Source organism: Phalacrocorax carbo, chromosome 32 (genome assembly GCF_963921805.1).
Source record: "Phalacrocorax carbo chromosome 32, bPhaCar2.1, whole genome shotgun sequence".
Taxonomy (NCBI): domain Eukaryota; kingdom Metazoa; phylum Chordata; class Aves; order Suliformes; family Phalacrocoracidae; genus Phalacrocorax; species Phalacrocorax carbo.
Genome location: NC_087544.1, coordinates 576,723 through 594,753, shown reverse-complemented (window position 1 = coordinate 594,753; position 18,031 = coordinate 576,723). Strand labels below are relative to the sequence as shown.

At 73.5% G+C, this 18,031-nt stretch overlaps 1 protein-coding gene across 1 annotated transcript in view; it reads right to left on the bottom strand.

The window, feature by feature from the left end:
- LOC135310295 (neurexin-2-like) overlaps window positions 1-18,031 on the bottom strand; it is a 70,165-nt gene that overhangs the window by 31,536 nt on the left and 20,598 nt on the right. The window contains 10 exon segments of the mRNA XM_064437527.1: window positions 1,135-1,308; window positions 1,633-1,705; window positions 1,707-1,824; window positions 4,631-5,012; window positions 5,865-5,984; window positions 9,155-9,181; window positions 11,380-11,583; window positions 12,470-12,853; window positions 15,068-15,488; window positions 17,228-17,389. Of these exon segments, the coding sequence (XP_064293597.1) occupies window positions 1,135-1,308; window positions 1,633-1,705; window positions 1,707-1,824; window positions 4,631-5,012; window positions 5,865-5,984; window positions 9,155-9,181; window positions 11,380-11,583; window positions 12,470-12,853; window positions 15,068-15,488; window positions 17,228-17,389 (2,065 nt within the window).

Genomic DNA, 18,031 nt, shown 5'->3' with positions numbered 1-18,031 from the left:
CCCCTGTGCGCACACCCCACGTGCCCCGAGCACCCCCGGGTGCCCGTGCCCGGCCCGGGGCGCCCTGTGAGCACCCCCGCAAGTCCCCGGGCACCCCCGTGACTCCCCCCCACCCTCCTGCCCCCTCCCTCAGCCCCGTGGATCCGTGTGCACCCCCCAGCCCTGCCTGCACCCCCCGCGCCCCCCCCTCAGCCCCCTGCACCCCCCGCACCCCCCCTCAGCCCCCTGCACCCTCCTGCACCCCCTACCCCTGCCTGCACCCCCGCACCCCCCCCTCAGCCCCCTGCACCCCCCGCACCCCCCCTCAGCCCCCTGCACTCTCCTGCACCCCCTACCCCTGCCTGCACCCCCGCACCCCCCCCTCAGCCCCCTGCACCCTCCTGCACCCCCTCCCTCAGCCCCCTGCACCCTCCTGCACCCCCCACCCCTGCCTGCACCCCTGCGCCCCCTCCCTCAGCCCCCTGCACCCTCCTGCACCCCCACCCCTGCCTGCACCCCCGTGCCCCTCCCTCAGCCCCCTGCACCCTCCTGCACCCCCCTGCACCCTCCTGCACCCCCCCTCAGCCCCCTGCACCCTCCTGCACCCCCCTGCACCCTCCTGCACCCCCCCCTCAGCCCCCTGCACCCTCCTGCACCCCCCTGCACCCTCCTGCACCCCCCCCTCAGCCCCCTGCACCCTCCTGCACCCCCCACCCCTGCCTGCACCCCCGTGCCCCCCACTCAGCCCCCTGCACCCTCCTGCACCCCCCACCCCTGCCTGCACCCCCGTGCCCCCCACTCAGCCCCCTGCACCCTCCTGCACCCCCCTGCACCCTCCTGCACCCCCCCCCTCAGCCCCCTGCACCCTCCTGCACCCCCCACCCCTGCCTGCACCCCCGCGCCCACCCCTCAGCCCCCTGCACCCTCCTGCACCCCCCACCCCTGCCTGCACCCCCGCGCCCCCTCCCTCAGCCCCCTGCACCCCCCGCACCCCCTTTGCCCCTCCCTCCGCCCCTTTGCCCCCCCTTGCCCCCTCCCTCCGCCCCTTTGCCCCCCTTTGCCCCTCCCTCCGCCCCTTTGCCCCCCCTTGCCCCCTCCCTCAGCCCCCCCGCCCCCCTTTGCCCCCCTCCGCCCCCCCAGCCCCCCGCCCCTCACCGTCGCAGCCGCGCTGGACGTGGCCCACCCGGTGCAGGGCGTCCGCCAGCAGGTCGGGCAGGCGCCCGTTGAGGTCGAGGGAGGCCAGGCAGCCCTGGAAGCCCCCCCGCGAGGCCACCAGCTTGGGCAGCCGCCCCAGCAGCCCCTTGCTGACGCCCCCGATGTACAGCTCCCCTGGGGGGCGGCGGGGGTCACCCGCGGGCACCCCCCGCCGCGGGTGAGCCCCCCCCCGGGTGCCCCCCCCCCCCGCCCCCAGTGCGGGCCCTCCCCCCCATGGGTACCCCCCCCTCCCCGTGCACCCATCCCAACAGGTGCACCCCTATAGGTGCCCCTCCGTGTACGCCCCCCCCCCCGTCCATCCCCCGCTACGGGTGCCCCCGACAGATGCCTCCTCCCCGTAGGTGCCCCCCGTGGGTGTCCCCCTGCCCAGGGGTGTCCCTCCCGCATGGGGTGCCCCCCACCCCCCCCCGGGCGCCCCCCCGCGGCCCCCCCGCTCACCCTTGAGGTCGAGGTTGCGGGCGCCCTGGCCGTGCTGGGTGACGGGGCGCCCGTCCACCCGCAGCCCGTGCAGGGTCCCCCCCCTCGCGGGCCACCGACACCTCGTGCCAGCGCCCGTCGTGCAGCGGCTGCTCCGAGTTGCCCTTCATGAGGGAGGGGCCGTCCCCCAGGTCGAACACGTAGTGGATGTACCTGGGGGGGCGGGGGCGGGGCCTGAGCCAAGGGGCGGGGTCTGGGCCAAGGGGGCGGTGTCTGGGCCAAGGGGCGGGGCCTGGGCCAAGGGGCGGGGCCGGGGCCAAAGGGGCGGTGTCTGGGCCAAGGGGCGGGGCCTGGGCCAAGGGGGCGGTGTCTGGGCCAAGGGGCGGGGCCTGGGCCAAGGGGGCGGTGTCTGGGCCAAGGGGCGGGGCCTGGGCCAAGGGGCGGGGCCTGGGCCAAAGGGGCGGGGCCTGGGCCAAGGGGCGGGGCCTGGGCCAAGGGGGCAGTGTCTGGGCCAAGGGGTGGGGCCTGGGCCAAGGGGGCGGTGTCTGGGCCAAGGGGCGGGGTCTGAGCCAAGGGGGCAGGGCCTGTGTCAAAGGGGGCGGGGTCTCAGCCAAGGGGGCTGGGCCTGTGCCAAAAGGGCAGGGCCTGTGCAGAAAGGGGGGTGGGGCCTGGGTCAAGGGGGCGGGGCCTGTGCAGAAAGGGGAGGCAGGGCCTGAGCCAAGGGGTGGGGTCTGAGCCAAGGGGGCGGGGCCTAGGCTAATGGGGCGGGGCCTGTGCCAAAAGAGAGGCATGGTCTGATCAAAGGGGCGGGGCCTAATCCAAAGTGGGAGGGGCCTGTGCCGAAGGGGGGCAGGGCCTGTGTCAAAGGGGGCGGGGCATATACCAAGGGGGGGCTGAGCAAAAAGGGATGGGCGGGGCCTGAACCAAGGGGGGGGCAGGGCCTGGGCCAAGGGGCGTGGCCTGGGCCAAAGGGGGAGGGGTCTGTGCCAAAGGGGATGGGACATGTACCAAGGGGGGGGCTGAGCCAAGGAGGCGAGGCCTGAGCCAAGTGGGCGGAGCCTGAGCCGGGGACAGGGCCTGTGCTAAAAGGGAGGGGCGGGGCCTGAGCCAAAGGGGGCGGGGCCTGAGCCAAAGGGGCAGGGCCTGTGCAGAAAGGGGGCCACGCCATAGGGCAAATGCAGAAGGCATGCACCTGCGGCCAGAGGGTGTGGCCTTAGCTGGGAGGCGTGGCCAAGGCTGGGGAAGAGCCTCGGACAAAGGGGTGGAGCCTGAGCCAAGGGGGAGGAGCCTGAGACAATTGGGAGGGGCTCATAAAAGGGGCGGGGCCTATGGCTTGGGGGTGCCGTGGGGTGTGGTCTGTGAGGTCCCCAGGGGGGTTACGGGGCCTCCAGAGGTTCAGGGGGTCCCCGAGGTCCTCAGGGGATCCCCAATGTCTAAGGAGGTTCAGGGGGTCCCTGAGGTTCCCAAGACTCCCAGGTGTCCCCAGGTGGTCCCCAAGGAAGTTCAGGGGTCCCCAGTGTCCCCAGGGGGTCCCTGATGTCTGAGGAGGTTCAGGGGGTCCCCGAGGTCCAAGAAGGTTCAGGGGGTCCCCAAATTCCCCAGGGTGTCCCCAAGGTCCCCATGGGTTCCCTGAGGTCCGAGGAGGTTCAGGGGGTCCCTGGTGTCCCCAGGGCGTCCCCAAGGTCCCCAGGGGTTCCCCGAGGTCTGAGGAGGTTCAGGGGTCCCCAAGGTCCCCAGGGGTTCCCTGAGGTCTGAGGAGGTTCAGGGTGTCCCCAAGGTCCCCAGAGGGTCCCTGAGGTCTGAGGAGGTTCAGGGGGTCCCCAAGGTCCCCAGAGGGTCCCTGAGGTCCGAGGAGGTTCAGGGGGTCCCCAAGGTCCCCAGGGGTTCCCCGAGGTCCGAGGAGGTTCAGGGTGTCCCCAAGGTCCCCAGGGGTTCCCTGAGGTCTGAGGAGGTTCAGGGTGTCCCCAAGGTCCCCAGAGGGTCCCTGAGGTCTGAGGAGGTTCAGGGGGTCCCCAAGGTCCCCAGGGGTTCCCTGAGGTCCGAGGAGGTTCAGGGGGTCCCCAAGGTCCCCAGGGGTTCCCCGAGGTCCGAGGAGGTTCAGGGGGTCCCCGAGGTCCCCAGGGGGTCCCTGAGGTCTGAGGAGGTTCAGGGGGTCCCCAAGGTCCCCAGGGGTTCCCTGAGGTCTGAGGAGGTTCAGGGGGTCCCCAAGGTCCCCAGGGGTTCCCTGAGGTCCGAGGAGGTTCAGGGGGTCCCCAAGGTCCCCAGGGGTTCCCTGAGGTCTGAGGAGGTTCAGGGTGTCCCCAAGGTCCCCAGGGGGTCCCTGAGGTCCGAGGAGGGTCAGGGGGTCCCCGCGGTCCCCAGAGGGTCCCTGAGGTCCGAGGAGGTTCAGGGGGTCCCCAAGGTCCCCAGGGGTTCCCCGAGGTCCGAGGAGGTTCAGGGTGTCCCCAAGGTCCCCAGGGGTTCCCTGAGGTCTGAGGAGGTTCAGGGGGTCCCCGCGGTCCCCAGAGGGTCCCTGAGGTCTGAGGAGGTTCAGGGGGTCCCTGAGGTCCCCAGGGGTTCCCTGAGGTCTGAGGAGGTTCAGGGGTCCCCAAGGTCCCCAGAGGGTCCCCGAGGTCTGAGGAGGTTCAGGGTGTCCCCAAGGTCCCCAGGGGTTCCCTGAGGTCTGAGGAGGTTCAGGGGGTCCCTGAGGTCCCCAGGGGTTCCCTGAGGTCTGAGGAGGTTCAGGGGGTCCCCAAGGTCCCCAGGGGTTCCCCGAGGTCCGAGGAGGTTCAGGGTGTCCCCAAGGTCCCCAGGGGTTCCCTGAGGTCTGAGGAGGTTCAGGGGGTCCCCGCGGTCCCCAGAGGGTCCCTGAGGTCTGAGGAGGTTCAGGGGGTCCCCGAGGTCCCCAGGGGTTCCCTGAGGTCCGAGGAGGGTCAGGGGGTCCCCGCGGTCCCCAGGGGGTCCCTGAGGTCCGAGGAGGGTCAGGGGGTCCCCGCGGTCCCCAGGACCCCCCGCCCCCGCCCCGCAGAGGCGCCCTCACCCCTTAACGAGCTCGACGACGAGGAAGTCGTTGCCGTTGCCGCTGTTGAAGAGGATGAGGCCGTCGGGCGCCGTGGTCTTGAACTGGAAGAAGAGGTGCATGGAGGCGTACGCCTGGAGCGTGGCCAGCGCCACGTAGGAGCCGCGCCCGCGGAAGGCCACCGGGTCGGCCACGATGGTGCGGCGGCCGAAGCGGGCGTTGAGCTCGCAGGAGCTGATGTCCCCGTTCTTGCAGAGGTCCAGGTAGGGCAGCCCGTTGAAGAGGAGCCCGCTGAGGTGGCCCAGGAAGTTGGAGGGCACCACGGCCAGGAAGCGCCGCTCCGTCACGATGCCCGTCTCGATGTTGTGGAACTCCAGGCGCGTGTGGGCGCCCGACATCTGCCCTGCGGGGGGCGGGCGGGGGGCGTCGGCGACCCACGGGCACCCCCGGCGCCGCGGCCCCGCGCCGCCCACCCCCCCACGGGCAGCAGCGCCCACGCCCCACGTGCCCCCCTCCCCACGGACACGGGCACCCGCGTCCCCAGGGGTGTCAGTCCCACATCCCCACGGGTGTCAGTGCCCACCCCCCCACGGGCAGCAGCGCCCACGCCCCACGTGCCCCCCTCCCCACGGACACGGGCACCCGCGTCCCCAGGGGTGTCAGTCCCACATCCCCAGGGGTGTCAGTCCCACGTTCCCAGGGGTGTCAGTGCCCACCCCCCCACGGGCGGCAGCACCCACACCCCACGTGCCCCCCTCCCCACGGACACGGGCACCCGCGTCCCCAGGGGTGTCAGTCCCACGTCCCCAGGGGTGTCAGTCCCACGTTCCCAGGGGTGTCAGTGCCCACCCCCCCACGGGCGGCAGCACCCACACCCCACGTGCCCCCCTCCCCACGGACACGGGCACCCGCGTCCCCAGGGGTGTCAGTCCCACATCCCCACGGGTGTCAGTGCCCACCCCCCCACGGGCGGCGGCACCCACGCCCCACATGCCCCCCTCCCCACGGACACAGGCACCCGCATCCCCAGGGGTGTCAGTCCCACATCCCCAGGGGTGTCAGCGCCCATGTGCCCCACGGACACGGGCACCCATGTCCCCAAACAACCACGTCCCCCTGCGCGCACGTCCCTGTGCCCCCCACATCCCCCCGCACCCGCATCCCCCCGCGCCCCCCCCGCATCCCCCCGCGCCCCCATTCCCGCGTCCCTCCGTGCCCCCCCCCGCGCCCCCCCCGCGCCCCCCCGCGCCCGCACCTTCCACGGTGACGTTGTCGACGGAGAGGCGGAGGCTGCGCCCGCGCCGCAGCACCCGCACCAAGTGCCACTCGTTGTCGTCCAGCCTCTGCCCCGCAAAGAGCGTCTCGGGGCCCTTGCCTGGGGGCGGGGGTCAGCGGGGCCGCGCACCCGCCCCCGCGCGCCCCCGCCCCCGCGCGCCCCCGCCCCCGCGCGCCCCCGCCCCCGCGCACCCGCACCCCCGCGCGCCCCCGCACCCGCACGAACCCGCCCCCGCGCGAACCTGCACACACCCGCACACCCGCGTGCACACCCACACACGTGCGCACACCCACACACCCGCACACGCGCACCCCCGCACACACACACACACATCCGCGCACCCCCGCACGCACCCGCACCCACGTGTGCACACGCGCGCACACCCACACACACACGCCCACACCCGCACCCGCGCGCACACCCACACACACGCACACACACCCCCCCGCACCTGCGCGCACACCCGCACACACCCGCACCCACGCGCACACACACACGCACACCCACACACGTGCACACTCCCACACACCCGCACACACCCGCACACACATGCACACACGCACCCACGTGCACACACGCGCACACACGCGCACACAAACACCCGCACACCCACACACATGCGCGCACACGCACGCACACGCACGCACACCCCTACACACCTGCACACACACACACCCGCACAGACCCACACACCCGCACCCACGCGCACATGCACGCACGCGCACACACTCGCACACCCCTACACACCTGCACACGCACACACCCGCACAGACCCACACACACACCCCCGCGCGCACACCCACACACACGCACACACCCGCAGACACGCACACACACGTGCACACACACATACGTGCACACGCGCACAGACAAACACCCGCACACACACCTGCACACACGCACACACCCGCAGACGCACACACACGCACACTCACGCACACACACACACGTGCTCACACGCGCGCACACTCACAGACACCCGCACACACGAACACGCGCACACCCCTACACGTGTGCACACGCACGTACACATGCCCCACGCACCCGCACACACACCCGCACACACACATGCACACACACACACGCGCACACCCGCAGGCTCGCAGACCCCTAAACGCCTGCACGCGCACACACGCACACACACACGCGTGCACACACACGCCCTGCACGCTCACACGCCCCTACACGCCTGCACACGCGCACACACACCCCCCACACGCTCGCACACCCCCAAACACCCGCGCACACACACACCCGCACACCCGCGTGCACACGCGCGCGCCCCACCCCCCGCCGGCCGGGGGTCACGGGGAGGGGAAAAGGGGGGTGCACGCGGTGGGGGGGGGGGGGGTGAGGGGGGGCGCGTGTGCACGTGCGCGCGCACACGCGTGTCCATGCGCAGCCGCCGCGTGCACGAGCGCGCCCGGCCGAGGCACGTGTGGGCGTCCGTCGGCGCAGGGACACGGAGCGCGCGCACACGCGTGTGCCCGTGCCCAGCCGCCGTGCGCGCACACGCGTGTGCCCGTGCCCAGCCGCCGTGCGCGCACACGCGTGTGCCTACGCACGGCTGGGGGTGGGGGGGGGGGCGTGGGGGGGGGCGCGGGCGGCCTCACGGCGCGTGTGCACGGGCGAGCCGGCGCACGGCTGCAGCACGCGGGCACGCGCGTGTGCGAGCACACACGTGCCCCCGCTCCCCACCCCGGACCCCTCCCCTCGGGTCGGAGCCCCCGACGCCTGGGCCCCGCGGGGGGGGGGCACAGCTCGGACACCTGGGTCCCCCCTGGGGGGGGATGGGGCCACCCGCGTGTGACCCCTTGCACGAGGACCCCTCGCACGGGGACCCCCCGCTCACTTTCGTCCACGGGTTGTCACACGCCGGCTCTGGGCACGCGCGTCCCACACGCGTGTGCGCGTGTCCCCCCCCCGCCGCCCCCCCCCGCACACGTGTGTCCTCGTGACACCCCGACCCCCCCCCCCCAGCACAGCCCCTGCGCACGTGGGTGGGCGTGAAACGCTGGGCCTTGCACACGCGTGTGCGTTTGTGCCCCCCCCCGGCCCATTGCACACGCGTGTGTGACATCAGCCGCCGGCCGGGGCCCTGCCCCGCCCCCGTGTCACGCCCCTGACACACGCGTGTGCCCCTATAGGGGACCCAGGCGTCGGGGGGGAGGGGGTGTCACACCCTATAGGGGACCCAGGCGTCGGGGGGCGGGTGTCACACCCTATAGGGGACCCAGGCGTCGGGGGGAGGGGGTGTCACACCCTATAGGGGACTCAGGCGTCGGGGGGCGGGTGTCACACCCTATAGGGGACCCAGGCGTCGGGGGTCGGGGGTGTCACACCCTATAGGGGACTCAGGCGTCGGGGGGCGGGTGTCACACCCTATAGGGGACCCAGGCGTCGGGGGGCGGGGGTGTCACACCCTATAGGGGACCCAGGCGTCAGGGGGAGGGGGTGTCACACCCTATAGGGGACCCAGGTGTCGGGGGGAGGGGCTGTCACACCCTATAGGGGACCCAGGCGTCGGGGGGAGGGGGTGTCACACCCTATAGGGGGCCCAGGTGTCGGGGGGCGGGTGTCACACCCTATAGGGGACCCAGGTGTCGTGGGGAGGGGCTGTCACACCCTATAGGGGACCCAGGCGTCGGGGGGAGGGGGTGTCACACCCTATAGGGGGCCCAGGTGTCGGGGGGGCGGGTGTCACACCCTATAGGGGACCCAGGCGTCGGGGGGAGGGGGGTGTCACACCCTATAGGGGACCCAGGCGTCGGGGGGAGGGGGTGTCACACCCTATAGGGGACCCAGGTGTCGTGGGGCGGGTGTCACACCCTATAGGGGACCCAGGCGTCAGGGGGCGGGTGTCACACCCTATAGGGGACCCAGGCGTCGGGGGGGGGTGTCACACCCTATAGGGGACCCAGGCGTCGGGGGGCGGGTGTCACACCCTATAGGGGACCCAGGCGTCGGGGGGAGGGGGTGTCACACCCTATAGGGGACTCAGGCGTCGGGGGGCGGGTGTCACACCCTATAGGGGACCCAGGCATCGGGGGGGAGGGGGTGTCACACCCTATAGGGGACCCAGGCGTCGGGGGGGAGGGGGTGTCACACCCTATAGGGGACCCAGGCGTCGGGGGGCGGGGGGTGTCACACCCTATAGGGGACCCAGGCGTCGGGGGGCGGGTGTCACACCCTATAGGGGACCCAGGCGTCGGGGGGCGGGGGGTGTCACACCCTATAGGGGACCCAGGCGTCGGGGGGCGCACACTTACTGGGGTGGCAGCCCACGCGCACGCAGTCTGGGGAGAGAAGAGACAGGATCAGGCCCTTCGGAGCCGCAGCCGGTGTCACCGCCCCGGGGACGAGGGGGGCGGCCGGGGGGGGGCGCGAGGTGCCGGGGGACGGGGCGGGACGGGGCTGGGAGGGGACCAGGAGGGGACTGGGAGGGGACTGGGAAGGGGACCAGGACTGGGAGGGGACTGGGAGGGCACTGGGAGGGGACTGAGAGGGGACTGGGAGGGGGACCAGGACTGGGAGGGAACTGGGAGGGGACTGGGAGGGGACTGGGAGGGGGACCAGGACTGGGAGGGAACTGGGAGGGGACTGGGAGGGGAATAGGAGGGGGACCGGGACTGGGAGGGGACTGGGAGGGGACCGGGAGGGGACTGGGATGGGACCGGGAGGGGACCGGGAGGGGACCGGGAGGGGACTGGGAGGGGGACCAGGACTGGGAGGGGACTGGGAGGGGGCTGGGAGGGGGACCAGGACTGGGAGGGCACTGGGAGGACACTGGGAGGGGGACCAGGACTGGGAGGGGACTGGGAGGGGGCTGGGAGGGGGACCAGGACTGGGAGGGGACTGGGAGGGGGACCGGGACTGGGAGGGCACTGGGAGGGCACTGGGCCCTGCCGGGGGGCTCGGGGGGGTGGAGGCACCTCGCGGGGGGATCCCGGCCACCTCGCAGGGCCCAGCCCGGGGGGGGGCGCGGGGGATCCGGGGGGATCCGGGGGGGTTCGGGCGCCCCAGGGCTGGGCCCCCCCTCGTCAACCGCTGCGGGGCGGGGGGGGCAAACGCACCGGGACCCGGGGTGGGGGGGGGACACCCCGAGCCCATGGGGGGGTCCCCAACGCTGCGGAGGGGCTGTAGCCCCACGGGGGGGGGGTCCCCGGTGCTGCGGGGCCGCAGGGGGGACCCCCAACCCCCTGGCGGGGTGTCTCCAATACCATGGGGGGGTCCCGGCCCCCGCCGAGGACCTGCAGCCCCATGGGGGGTCGGCCCACGATGTATGGGGCTGCAGGGGGGATCCCCGGCTTTGGGGGGATCCCCAACCCCTCTGGGGGTCCCGGTGCCATGCCCCAAGGGGCCGCGGGGGGGTCACGAAGGCTCCAAACCCGGGGCGGGGGGCGGGATGGGACCCGACGGGGGCGCGGGTGCCTGAGTCGGCTCTGGTGACGCCCCCCCAGAGGTGCCGTTTTGGGGTCCCAGGGGCCTGGGAGGGGGGGGGGCGCCCAGCGGCGCTGTGGGGCTCGGGGGCGTTGGGGGACCTGGCCCGGTTTGGGGTCCCAGGCACCACTTTGGGGTCCCGGGCACTGACTCGAGCATCACTTTGGGGATAGTTTGGGGTCTTGGGAACAATTTTGGGGTCCCGGGCACCACTTTGGGGTCCCGGGCACCGACTCGAGCATCACTTTGGGGATAGTTTGGGGTCCCAGGTACCACTTTGGGGTCCCGGGCACTGACTTGAGCATCACTTTGGGGATAGTTTGGGGTCCCAGGTACCACTTTGGGGTCCCGGGCACCGACTCGAGCATCACTTTGGGGACAGTTTGGGGTCCTGGGCACCACTTTGGGGTCCCAGGCACCACTTTGGGGTCCCGGGCACCGACTCGAGCATCACTTTGGGGACAGTTTGGGGTCCTGGGCACCACTTTGGGGTCCCAGGCACCACTTTGGGGTCCCGGGCACCGACTCGAGCATCACTTTGGGGACAGTTTGGGGTCCTGGGCACCACTTTGGGGTCCCGGGTACCACTTTGGGGTCCCGGGCACTGACCTGGGCATCACTTTGGGGACAGTTTGGGGTCCCGGGCACCACTTTGGGGTCCCGGGTACCACTTTGGGGTCCCGGGCACTGACCTGGGCATCACTTTGGGGACAGTTTGGGGTCCCGGGCACCACTTTGGGGTCCCGGGTACCACTTTGGGGTCCCGGGCACTGACCTGGGCATCACTTTGGGGACAGTTTGGGGTCCCGGGTACCACTTTGGGGTCCCGGGCACTGACTCGAGCATCACTTTGGGGATAGTTTGGGGTCCTGGGCACCACTTTGGGGTCCCGGGTACCACTTTGGGGTCCCGGGCGTCGTCTCAAGCATCACTTCAGGGACTTTTTTTTTTTGGGGGGGGGGGTGTCACGAGAACGGACCCGGGCAGCGCGTCGGGGAGCGTCGCGGGGAGGCGGGGGTGACTCGGGGCCGTTGCGGGGTGTCGGGGGGCTCACCCAGGTTGACGGTGAGCTTCATGCGCCCCCCGTCGAGCTCGAGGCGCAGGGTGTCGGCCGACTGGCGGGAGGTGGTGGCCAGGACGAGCCCGTAGGCGCGGGGGGACATGAAGCGCAGGGCCACGTCCTCCGCCTCCGTCTGCGCCGCCCCCGGCACCGCGACCTTCAGGTACATGCTGCCGTCGTAGCTCAGCACGGCCGCCTCTGCGGGGGGACCCCCGTCACCGCCCGCCCGGCCTGGGGGCGCCCCCGCCCCCCCCAGGGGGCCCAGGCGCTCGGGGGACCCCGTGGCACCGCCACCGCCGGGCACCCGGGCACCCCCAGGGGTCTCCCAGGCGCTTAGGGGGTCCTCCCCACCACTGCAGGCCCCCGGGCATCCGGGGGAGCCCCAGGCTTCCAGGGGACCCCCCACCACCACTGCAGACCCCTGGGCATCTGGGCACCCCCCACCCCCAGGGGAGCCCCAGGCATCCAGGGGACCCCCCACCACCACTGCAGACCCCCGGGCATCTGGGCACCCCCCACCCCCAGGGCACCCCGGGCATCCAGGGGACCCCCCACCACCACTGCAGACCCCCGGGCATCTGGGCACCCCCCACCCCCAGGGCACCCCGGGCATCCAGGGGACCCCCCACCACCACTGCAGACCCCCGGGCATCTGGGTACCCCCAGCCCCAGGGGAGCCCCAGGCATCCGGGGGACCCCCCACCCCCACTGCAGACCCCCGGGCATCCAGGCACCCCCACCCCCATTGGGGTACCCCCCTTCCCCAGGGCCACTCCTGTGGGGTCTCAGGGGTCCATGGGGGGAAACACCCAGGGGGGGACGCCCAGGGGTCTCGGGTGGAACACCTGGGGGTGTTGGGGGGGGGGGAACACCCAGGGGGAGAAACGCCTGGGGGGATCACCCGGGGGTCTGGGGGGGGAACACCTGGGGGCCTGGGGGGGGTTCCCTGGGGGCCTGGGGAGGGAACACCCGGGGGCCTGGGGGGGGATGCCCGGGGGTCTGTGGGGGGAACGCCCAGGGGCCTGGGGGGGGAACGCCCGGGGGTCCACGCCCGGGGGTCCGGGGGAGGGGGGCTGCCACCCACCGGTCTCGCAGCGGGGTCCCAGGTAGCCGGTGCCGAGGCAGTCGCAGATGAAGCGGTTCCAGCCCTCGCGGCAGAGCCCCCCGTTGCGGCAGGGCCCGCTGGCGCAGTGCCGGGGGGGCTCGCGGGCGCAGAACGGGGTGACCCCCGGGGCCGCCTGCTCCTCCGCCAGCCGCCGCACGTCCTGGCTGCGCCCGTTGACGAAGAGGTCGCGGACGCAGCCCACGTAGCCGTAGCGCAGAAAGGCCGTCCAGAGCTCGGGGGGCAGCGGGGGGCCCGGCCGCCCCTCGGGGAGACCCCCCAGGTAAAGCTCCGAGTCCAGGTCCAGCACCTCGCTCTCGCCGCTCGCCAGGAACGGGGTGCTGCGGCTGTTCACCGACACCGAGCCTGGGGGGACACGGGGGGGCGTTGGGGTACGGGGGTGCTGCAGCACCATGGGGGGACGGGGGGACATGGGGGTACGGGGGTGCTGCGGCGCCATGGGGACACGGGGGGACATGGGGGTACGGGGGTGCTGCGGCGCCATGGGGACACGGGGGGACATGGGGGTACGGGGGTGCTGCGGCTGTTCACCGACACCGAGCCTGGGGGGACACGGGGGGGGCGTTGGGGTACGGGGGTGCTGCGGCACCATGGGGACACGGGGGGACATGGGGACACGGGGGGACATGGGGGTACGGGGGTGCTGCGGCTGTTCACCGACACCGAGCCTGGGGGGACACGGGGGGGCGTTGGGGTACGGGGGTGCTGCGGCACCATGGGGACACGGGGGGACATGGGGACACGGGGGGACATGGGGGTACGGGGGTGCTGCGGCTGTTCACCGACACCGAGCCTGGGGGGACACGGGGGGGCGTTGGGGTACGGGGGTGCTGCAGCACCATGGGGAAACGGGGGGACATGGGGACACGGGGGGACATGGGGGTACGGGGGTGCTGCGGCTGTTCACCGACACCGAGCCTGGGGGGACATGGGGGGGCGTTGGGGTACGGGGGTGCTGCAGCGCCATGGGGACACGGGGGGACATGGGGACACGGGGGGACAGGGGGGAACGGGGGTGCTGCGGCTGTTCACCGACACCGAGCCTGGGGGGACACGGGGGGGCGTTGGGGTACGGGGGTGCTGCAGCGCCATGGGGTCACGGGGGGACATGGGGGTACGGGGGTGCTGCGGCTGTTCACCGACACCGAGCCTGGGGGGACACGGGGGGTGTTGGGGTACGGGGGTGCTGCGGCACCATGGGGGTACGGGGGGACATGGGGGTACGGGGGTGCTGCGGCGCCATGGGGACACGGGGGGACATGGGGGTACGGGGGTGCTGCGGCTGTTCACCGACACCGAGCCTGGGGGGACACGGGGGGGCGTTGGGGTACGGGGGTGCTGCGGCACCATGGGGACACGGGGGGACATGGGGACACGGGGGGACATGGGGGTACGGGGGTGCTGCGGCTGTTCACCGACACCGAGCCTGGGGGGACACGGGGGGGCGTTGGGGTACGGGGGTGCTGCGGCACCATGGGGACACGGGGGGACATGGGGACACGGGGGGACATGGGGGTACGGGGGTGCTGCGGCTGTTCACCGACACCGAGCCTGGGGGGACACGGGGGGGCGTTGGGGTACGGGGGTGCTGCGGCGCCATGGGGACACGGGGGTACATGGGGACACGGGGGGACATGGGGGTACGGGGGTGCTGCGGCTGTTCACCGACACCGAGCCTGGGGGGACACGGGGGGGCGTTGGGGTACGGGGGTGCTGCAGCGCCATGGGGTCACGGGGGGACATGGGGGTACGGGGGTGCTGCGGCTGTTCACCGACACCGAGCCTGGGGGGACACGGGGGGTGTTGGGGTACGGGGGTGCTGTGGCACCATGGGGGTACGGGGGGACATGGGGGTACGGGGGTGCTGCGGCGCCATGGGGACACGGGGGGACATGGGGGTACGGGGGTGCTGCGGCTGTTCACCGACACCGAGCCTGGGGGGACACGGGGGGGCGTTGGGGTACGGGGGTGCTGCGGCACCATGGGGACACGGGGGGACATGGGGACACGGGGGGACATGGGGGTACGGGGGTGCTGCGGCTGTTCACCGACACCGAGCCTGGGGGGACACGGGGGGGCGTTGGGGTACGGGGGTGCTGCGGCACCATGGGGACACGGGGGGACATGGGGACACGGGGGGACATGGGGGTACGGGGGTGCTGCGGCTGTTCACCGACACCGAGCCTGGGGGGACACGGGGGGGTGTTGGGGTACGGGGGTGCTGCGGCACCATGGGGACACGGGGGGACATGGGGGCACGGCACAGGTGGCACCATGGGGACATGGGGGGACGCTGCGGGCGGCCGGGGGCGCCGCAGGGACACGGGGGGACACGGTGGGGACGCTGCGGGCGGCCGGGGGCGCCGCAGGGACACGGGGGGACACGGTGGGGGACGCTGCGGGCGGCCGGGGGCACCGCAGGGACACGGGGGGACACGGTGGGGACGCTGCGGGCGGCCGGGGGCACCGCAGGGACACGGGGGGACACGGTGGGGACGCTGCGGGCGGCCGGGGGCACCGCAGGGACACGGGGGCCGGGGTCGCGCCCCCTGCCCGCACCTCTCCTGCCGTCGCGCTGCACGTCGACGTGGCACCACTCGCCGTCGGTGACCTTGCGGGCGCTGGCGCGCACCTTGATGCCGCCCGAGCCCATGTCCAGCAGCAGGTAGAGGTGCCCGTCCAGCAGCTCCAGCGCGAAGTAGTCGGGGCGGGGGCGGCCGGGCCCCCGCGGCCGCCCCTGGGCGAAGAGCAGCAGCCCGTTGGCCTCGGTGGTTCGGAAGTCGAAGGAGACGGAGCCGGCGCGCGCCGCGTGCCAGGCCGGCAGCGCCACGAAGGCCTGCGGCGTCCCGAGGGTGACGGGCTCCAGCGCGGCCACGGCCTCGCAGCCGAAGAGGAGCCCCCCGTGCAGCGTCACCCGCCCGTCGCCCTCCTGCGCCAGGCGCGACAGCTCCAGCTTGAAGTCGTTGTTCTTGTAGACCACCTTTGGGGGGGGGGGGATGGGGGGCACGCACGCCTGACCCGGGGCGCCCCCGAGCCCCTGCCCCCTTGCCCCAGGTCCCCGTGTCCCCCTGCACCCCCAAGCCCTGTGTCCCCCAGTGCCCCCAGCCCCGTGTCCCCCGGTTCCCCCCTTGCCCCAGGTCCCCGTGTCCCCCGGTGCCCCCTTGCCCCAGGTCCCCGTGTCCCCCTGCACCCCCAAGCCCTGTGCCCCCATGTCCCCCGGCACCCCCCAGCCCCGTGTCCCCCGGTGCCCCCTGCCCCAGGTCCCCGTGTCCCCCGGCACCCCCCAGCCTCGTGTCCCCCTGCACCCCGTGTCCCCCTGCACCCCCGAGCCCTGTGTCCCCCAGTGCCCCCTTGCCCCAGGTCCCCATGCCCCCCTGCACCCCCAAGCCCTGTGTCCCCCAGCGCCCCCCAGCCCCGTGTCCCCCAGTGCCCCCAGCCCCGTGTCCCCCGGTGCCCCCCTTGCCCCAGGTCCCCATGCCCCCCTGCACCCCCAAGCCCCATGTCCCCCAGTGCCCCCAGCCCCGTGTCCCCCGGTGCCCCCCTTGCCCCAGGTCCCCATGCCCCCCTGCACCCCCAAGCCCTGTGTCCCCCAGTGCCCCCAGCCCCGTGTCCCCCGGTGCCCCCCTTGCCCCAGGTCCCCATGCCCCCCTGCACCCCCAAGCCCTGTGTCCCCCAGTGCCCCCAGCCCCGTGTCCCCCGGTGCCCCTCTTGCCCCAGGTCCCCATGCCCCCCTGCACCCCCAAGCCCTGTGTCCCCCAGTGCCCCCAGGTCCCCGTGTCCCCCGGTGCCCCCCAGCCCCGTCTCCCCCGGTGCCCCCCTGCCCCAGGTCCCCGTGTCCCCCTGCACCCCCAAGTCCCGTGTCCCCCTGCACCCCCGATGCCCCCCAGCCCCGTGTCCCCCGGTGCCCCCTGCCCCAGGTCCCCGTGTCCCCCGGTGCCCCACAGCCCCGTGTCCCCCTGCACCCCCGATGCCCCCCAGCCCCGTGTCCCTCGGTGCCCCCTGCCCCAGGTCCCCATGTCCCCCGATGCCCCCCAGCCCCGTGTCCCCCGATGCCCCCTGCCCCATGTCCCCGTGTCCCCCGGTGCCCCACAGCCCCATGTCCCCGTGTCCCCCAGTGCCCCCTTGCCCCACGTCCCTGTGTCCCCCGGTGCCCCCTAGCCCCGTGTCCCCGTGTCCCCCTGCACCCCGTGTCCCCCTGCACCCCCGAGTCCCATGTCCCCCGGTGCCCCCTGCCCCATGTCCCCGTGTCCCCTTGCACCCCCTCGCCCCATGTCCCCGTGTCCCCCTGCACCCCCGAGTCCCATGTCCCCCGGTGCCCCCTGCCCCATGTCCCCGTGTCCCCTTGCACCCCCTCTCCCCAGGCCCCTGTGTCCCCCAGCACCTTGTGCCCCCCTGCACCCCCGAGCCCCAGGTCCCCGTGTCCCCCTACACCCTGTGTCCCCCTGCACCCCCGAGCCCCGTGTCCCCCTGCACCCCCTGTCCCCCTGCACCCCCAAGCCCCATGCACCCCCTCACCCCGCGTCCCCCTGCACCCCACGTCCCCCTGCACCCCGTCCCCACGCACCCCCTCACCCCGTGTCCCCGCCTCCCCCTGCACCCCCTCTCCCCATGTCCTTCTGCACCCCCTTTCCCCACGCACCCCATGCCCCCAGACACCCCCCCAGGCCCCCCCCGCCCCCCGACACCCCCCCGGCCCCCCCCGGCCCCCCCCGCGCTCACGTCCTTGAGGCAGCCCATGAAGTTGTTGCTGACGGGGGAGCCGGGCAGGTCGGCGGTGTTGGGGGACCCCCCCACGTAGAAGAAGTCGTCGGAGCCCAGCATGGTGTAGTCCTCCTGCGTGTACCCCGTCGTGGTCAGGATCCCGTCCACGGAGATCGTCACCTGCGGCACGAGCGCGCCAGGCCTCAGCGGGGGCCCCCGCCCGCCCGCCGCAGCCATTTCTGTGTCTGGGGGGGGGGCACCCCAAAACGGGGGGGGGGGCTGGGGACTGGGGGTGGCACCCGGGAGGCGGGGGGTGACGGGGGCGATGGGGGGTGACGGGGGGCAATGGGGGGTGACGGGGGAGTGATGGGGGGCAATGGGGGGGTGATGGGGGTCGATGGGGTTACGGGGGGACAATGGGGAGTGATGGGGGGCAATGGGGGAATGATGGGGGAGTGATGGGGTTATGGGGGGCAATGGGGTTATGGGGGGACAATGGGGGGTGATGGGGGGCAATGGGGGGGTGATGGGGGAGTGATGGGGTTATGGGGGCAATGGGGTTATGGGGGGACAATGGGGGGTGATGGGGGCAATGGGGGGGTGATGGGGGAGTGATGGGGTTATGGGGGGCAATGGGGTTATGGGGGGACAATGGGGGGTGATGGGGGGCAATGGGGGGGTGATGGGGGAGTGATGGGGTTATGGGGGGCAATGGGGTTATGGGGGGACAATGGGGGGTGATGGGGGGCGATGGGGGGGTGATGGGGGAGTGATGGGGTGTTATGGGGGGACAATGGGGGGTGATGGGGGGCAATGGAGGGG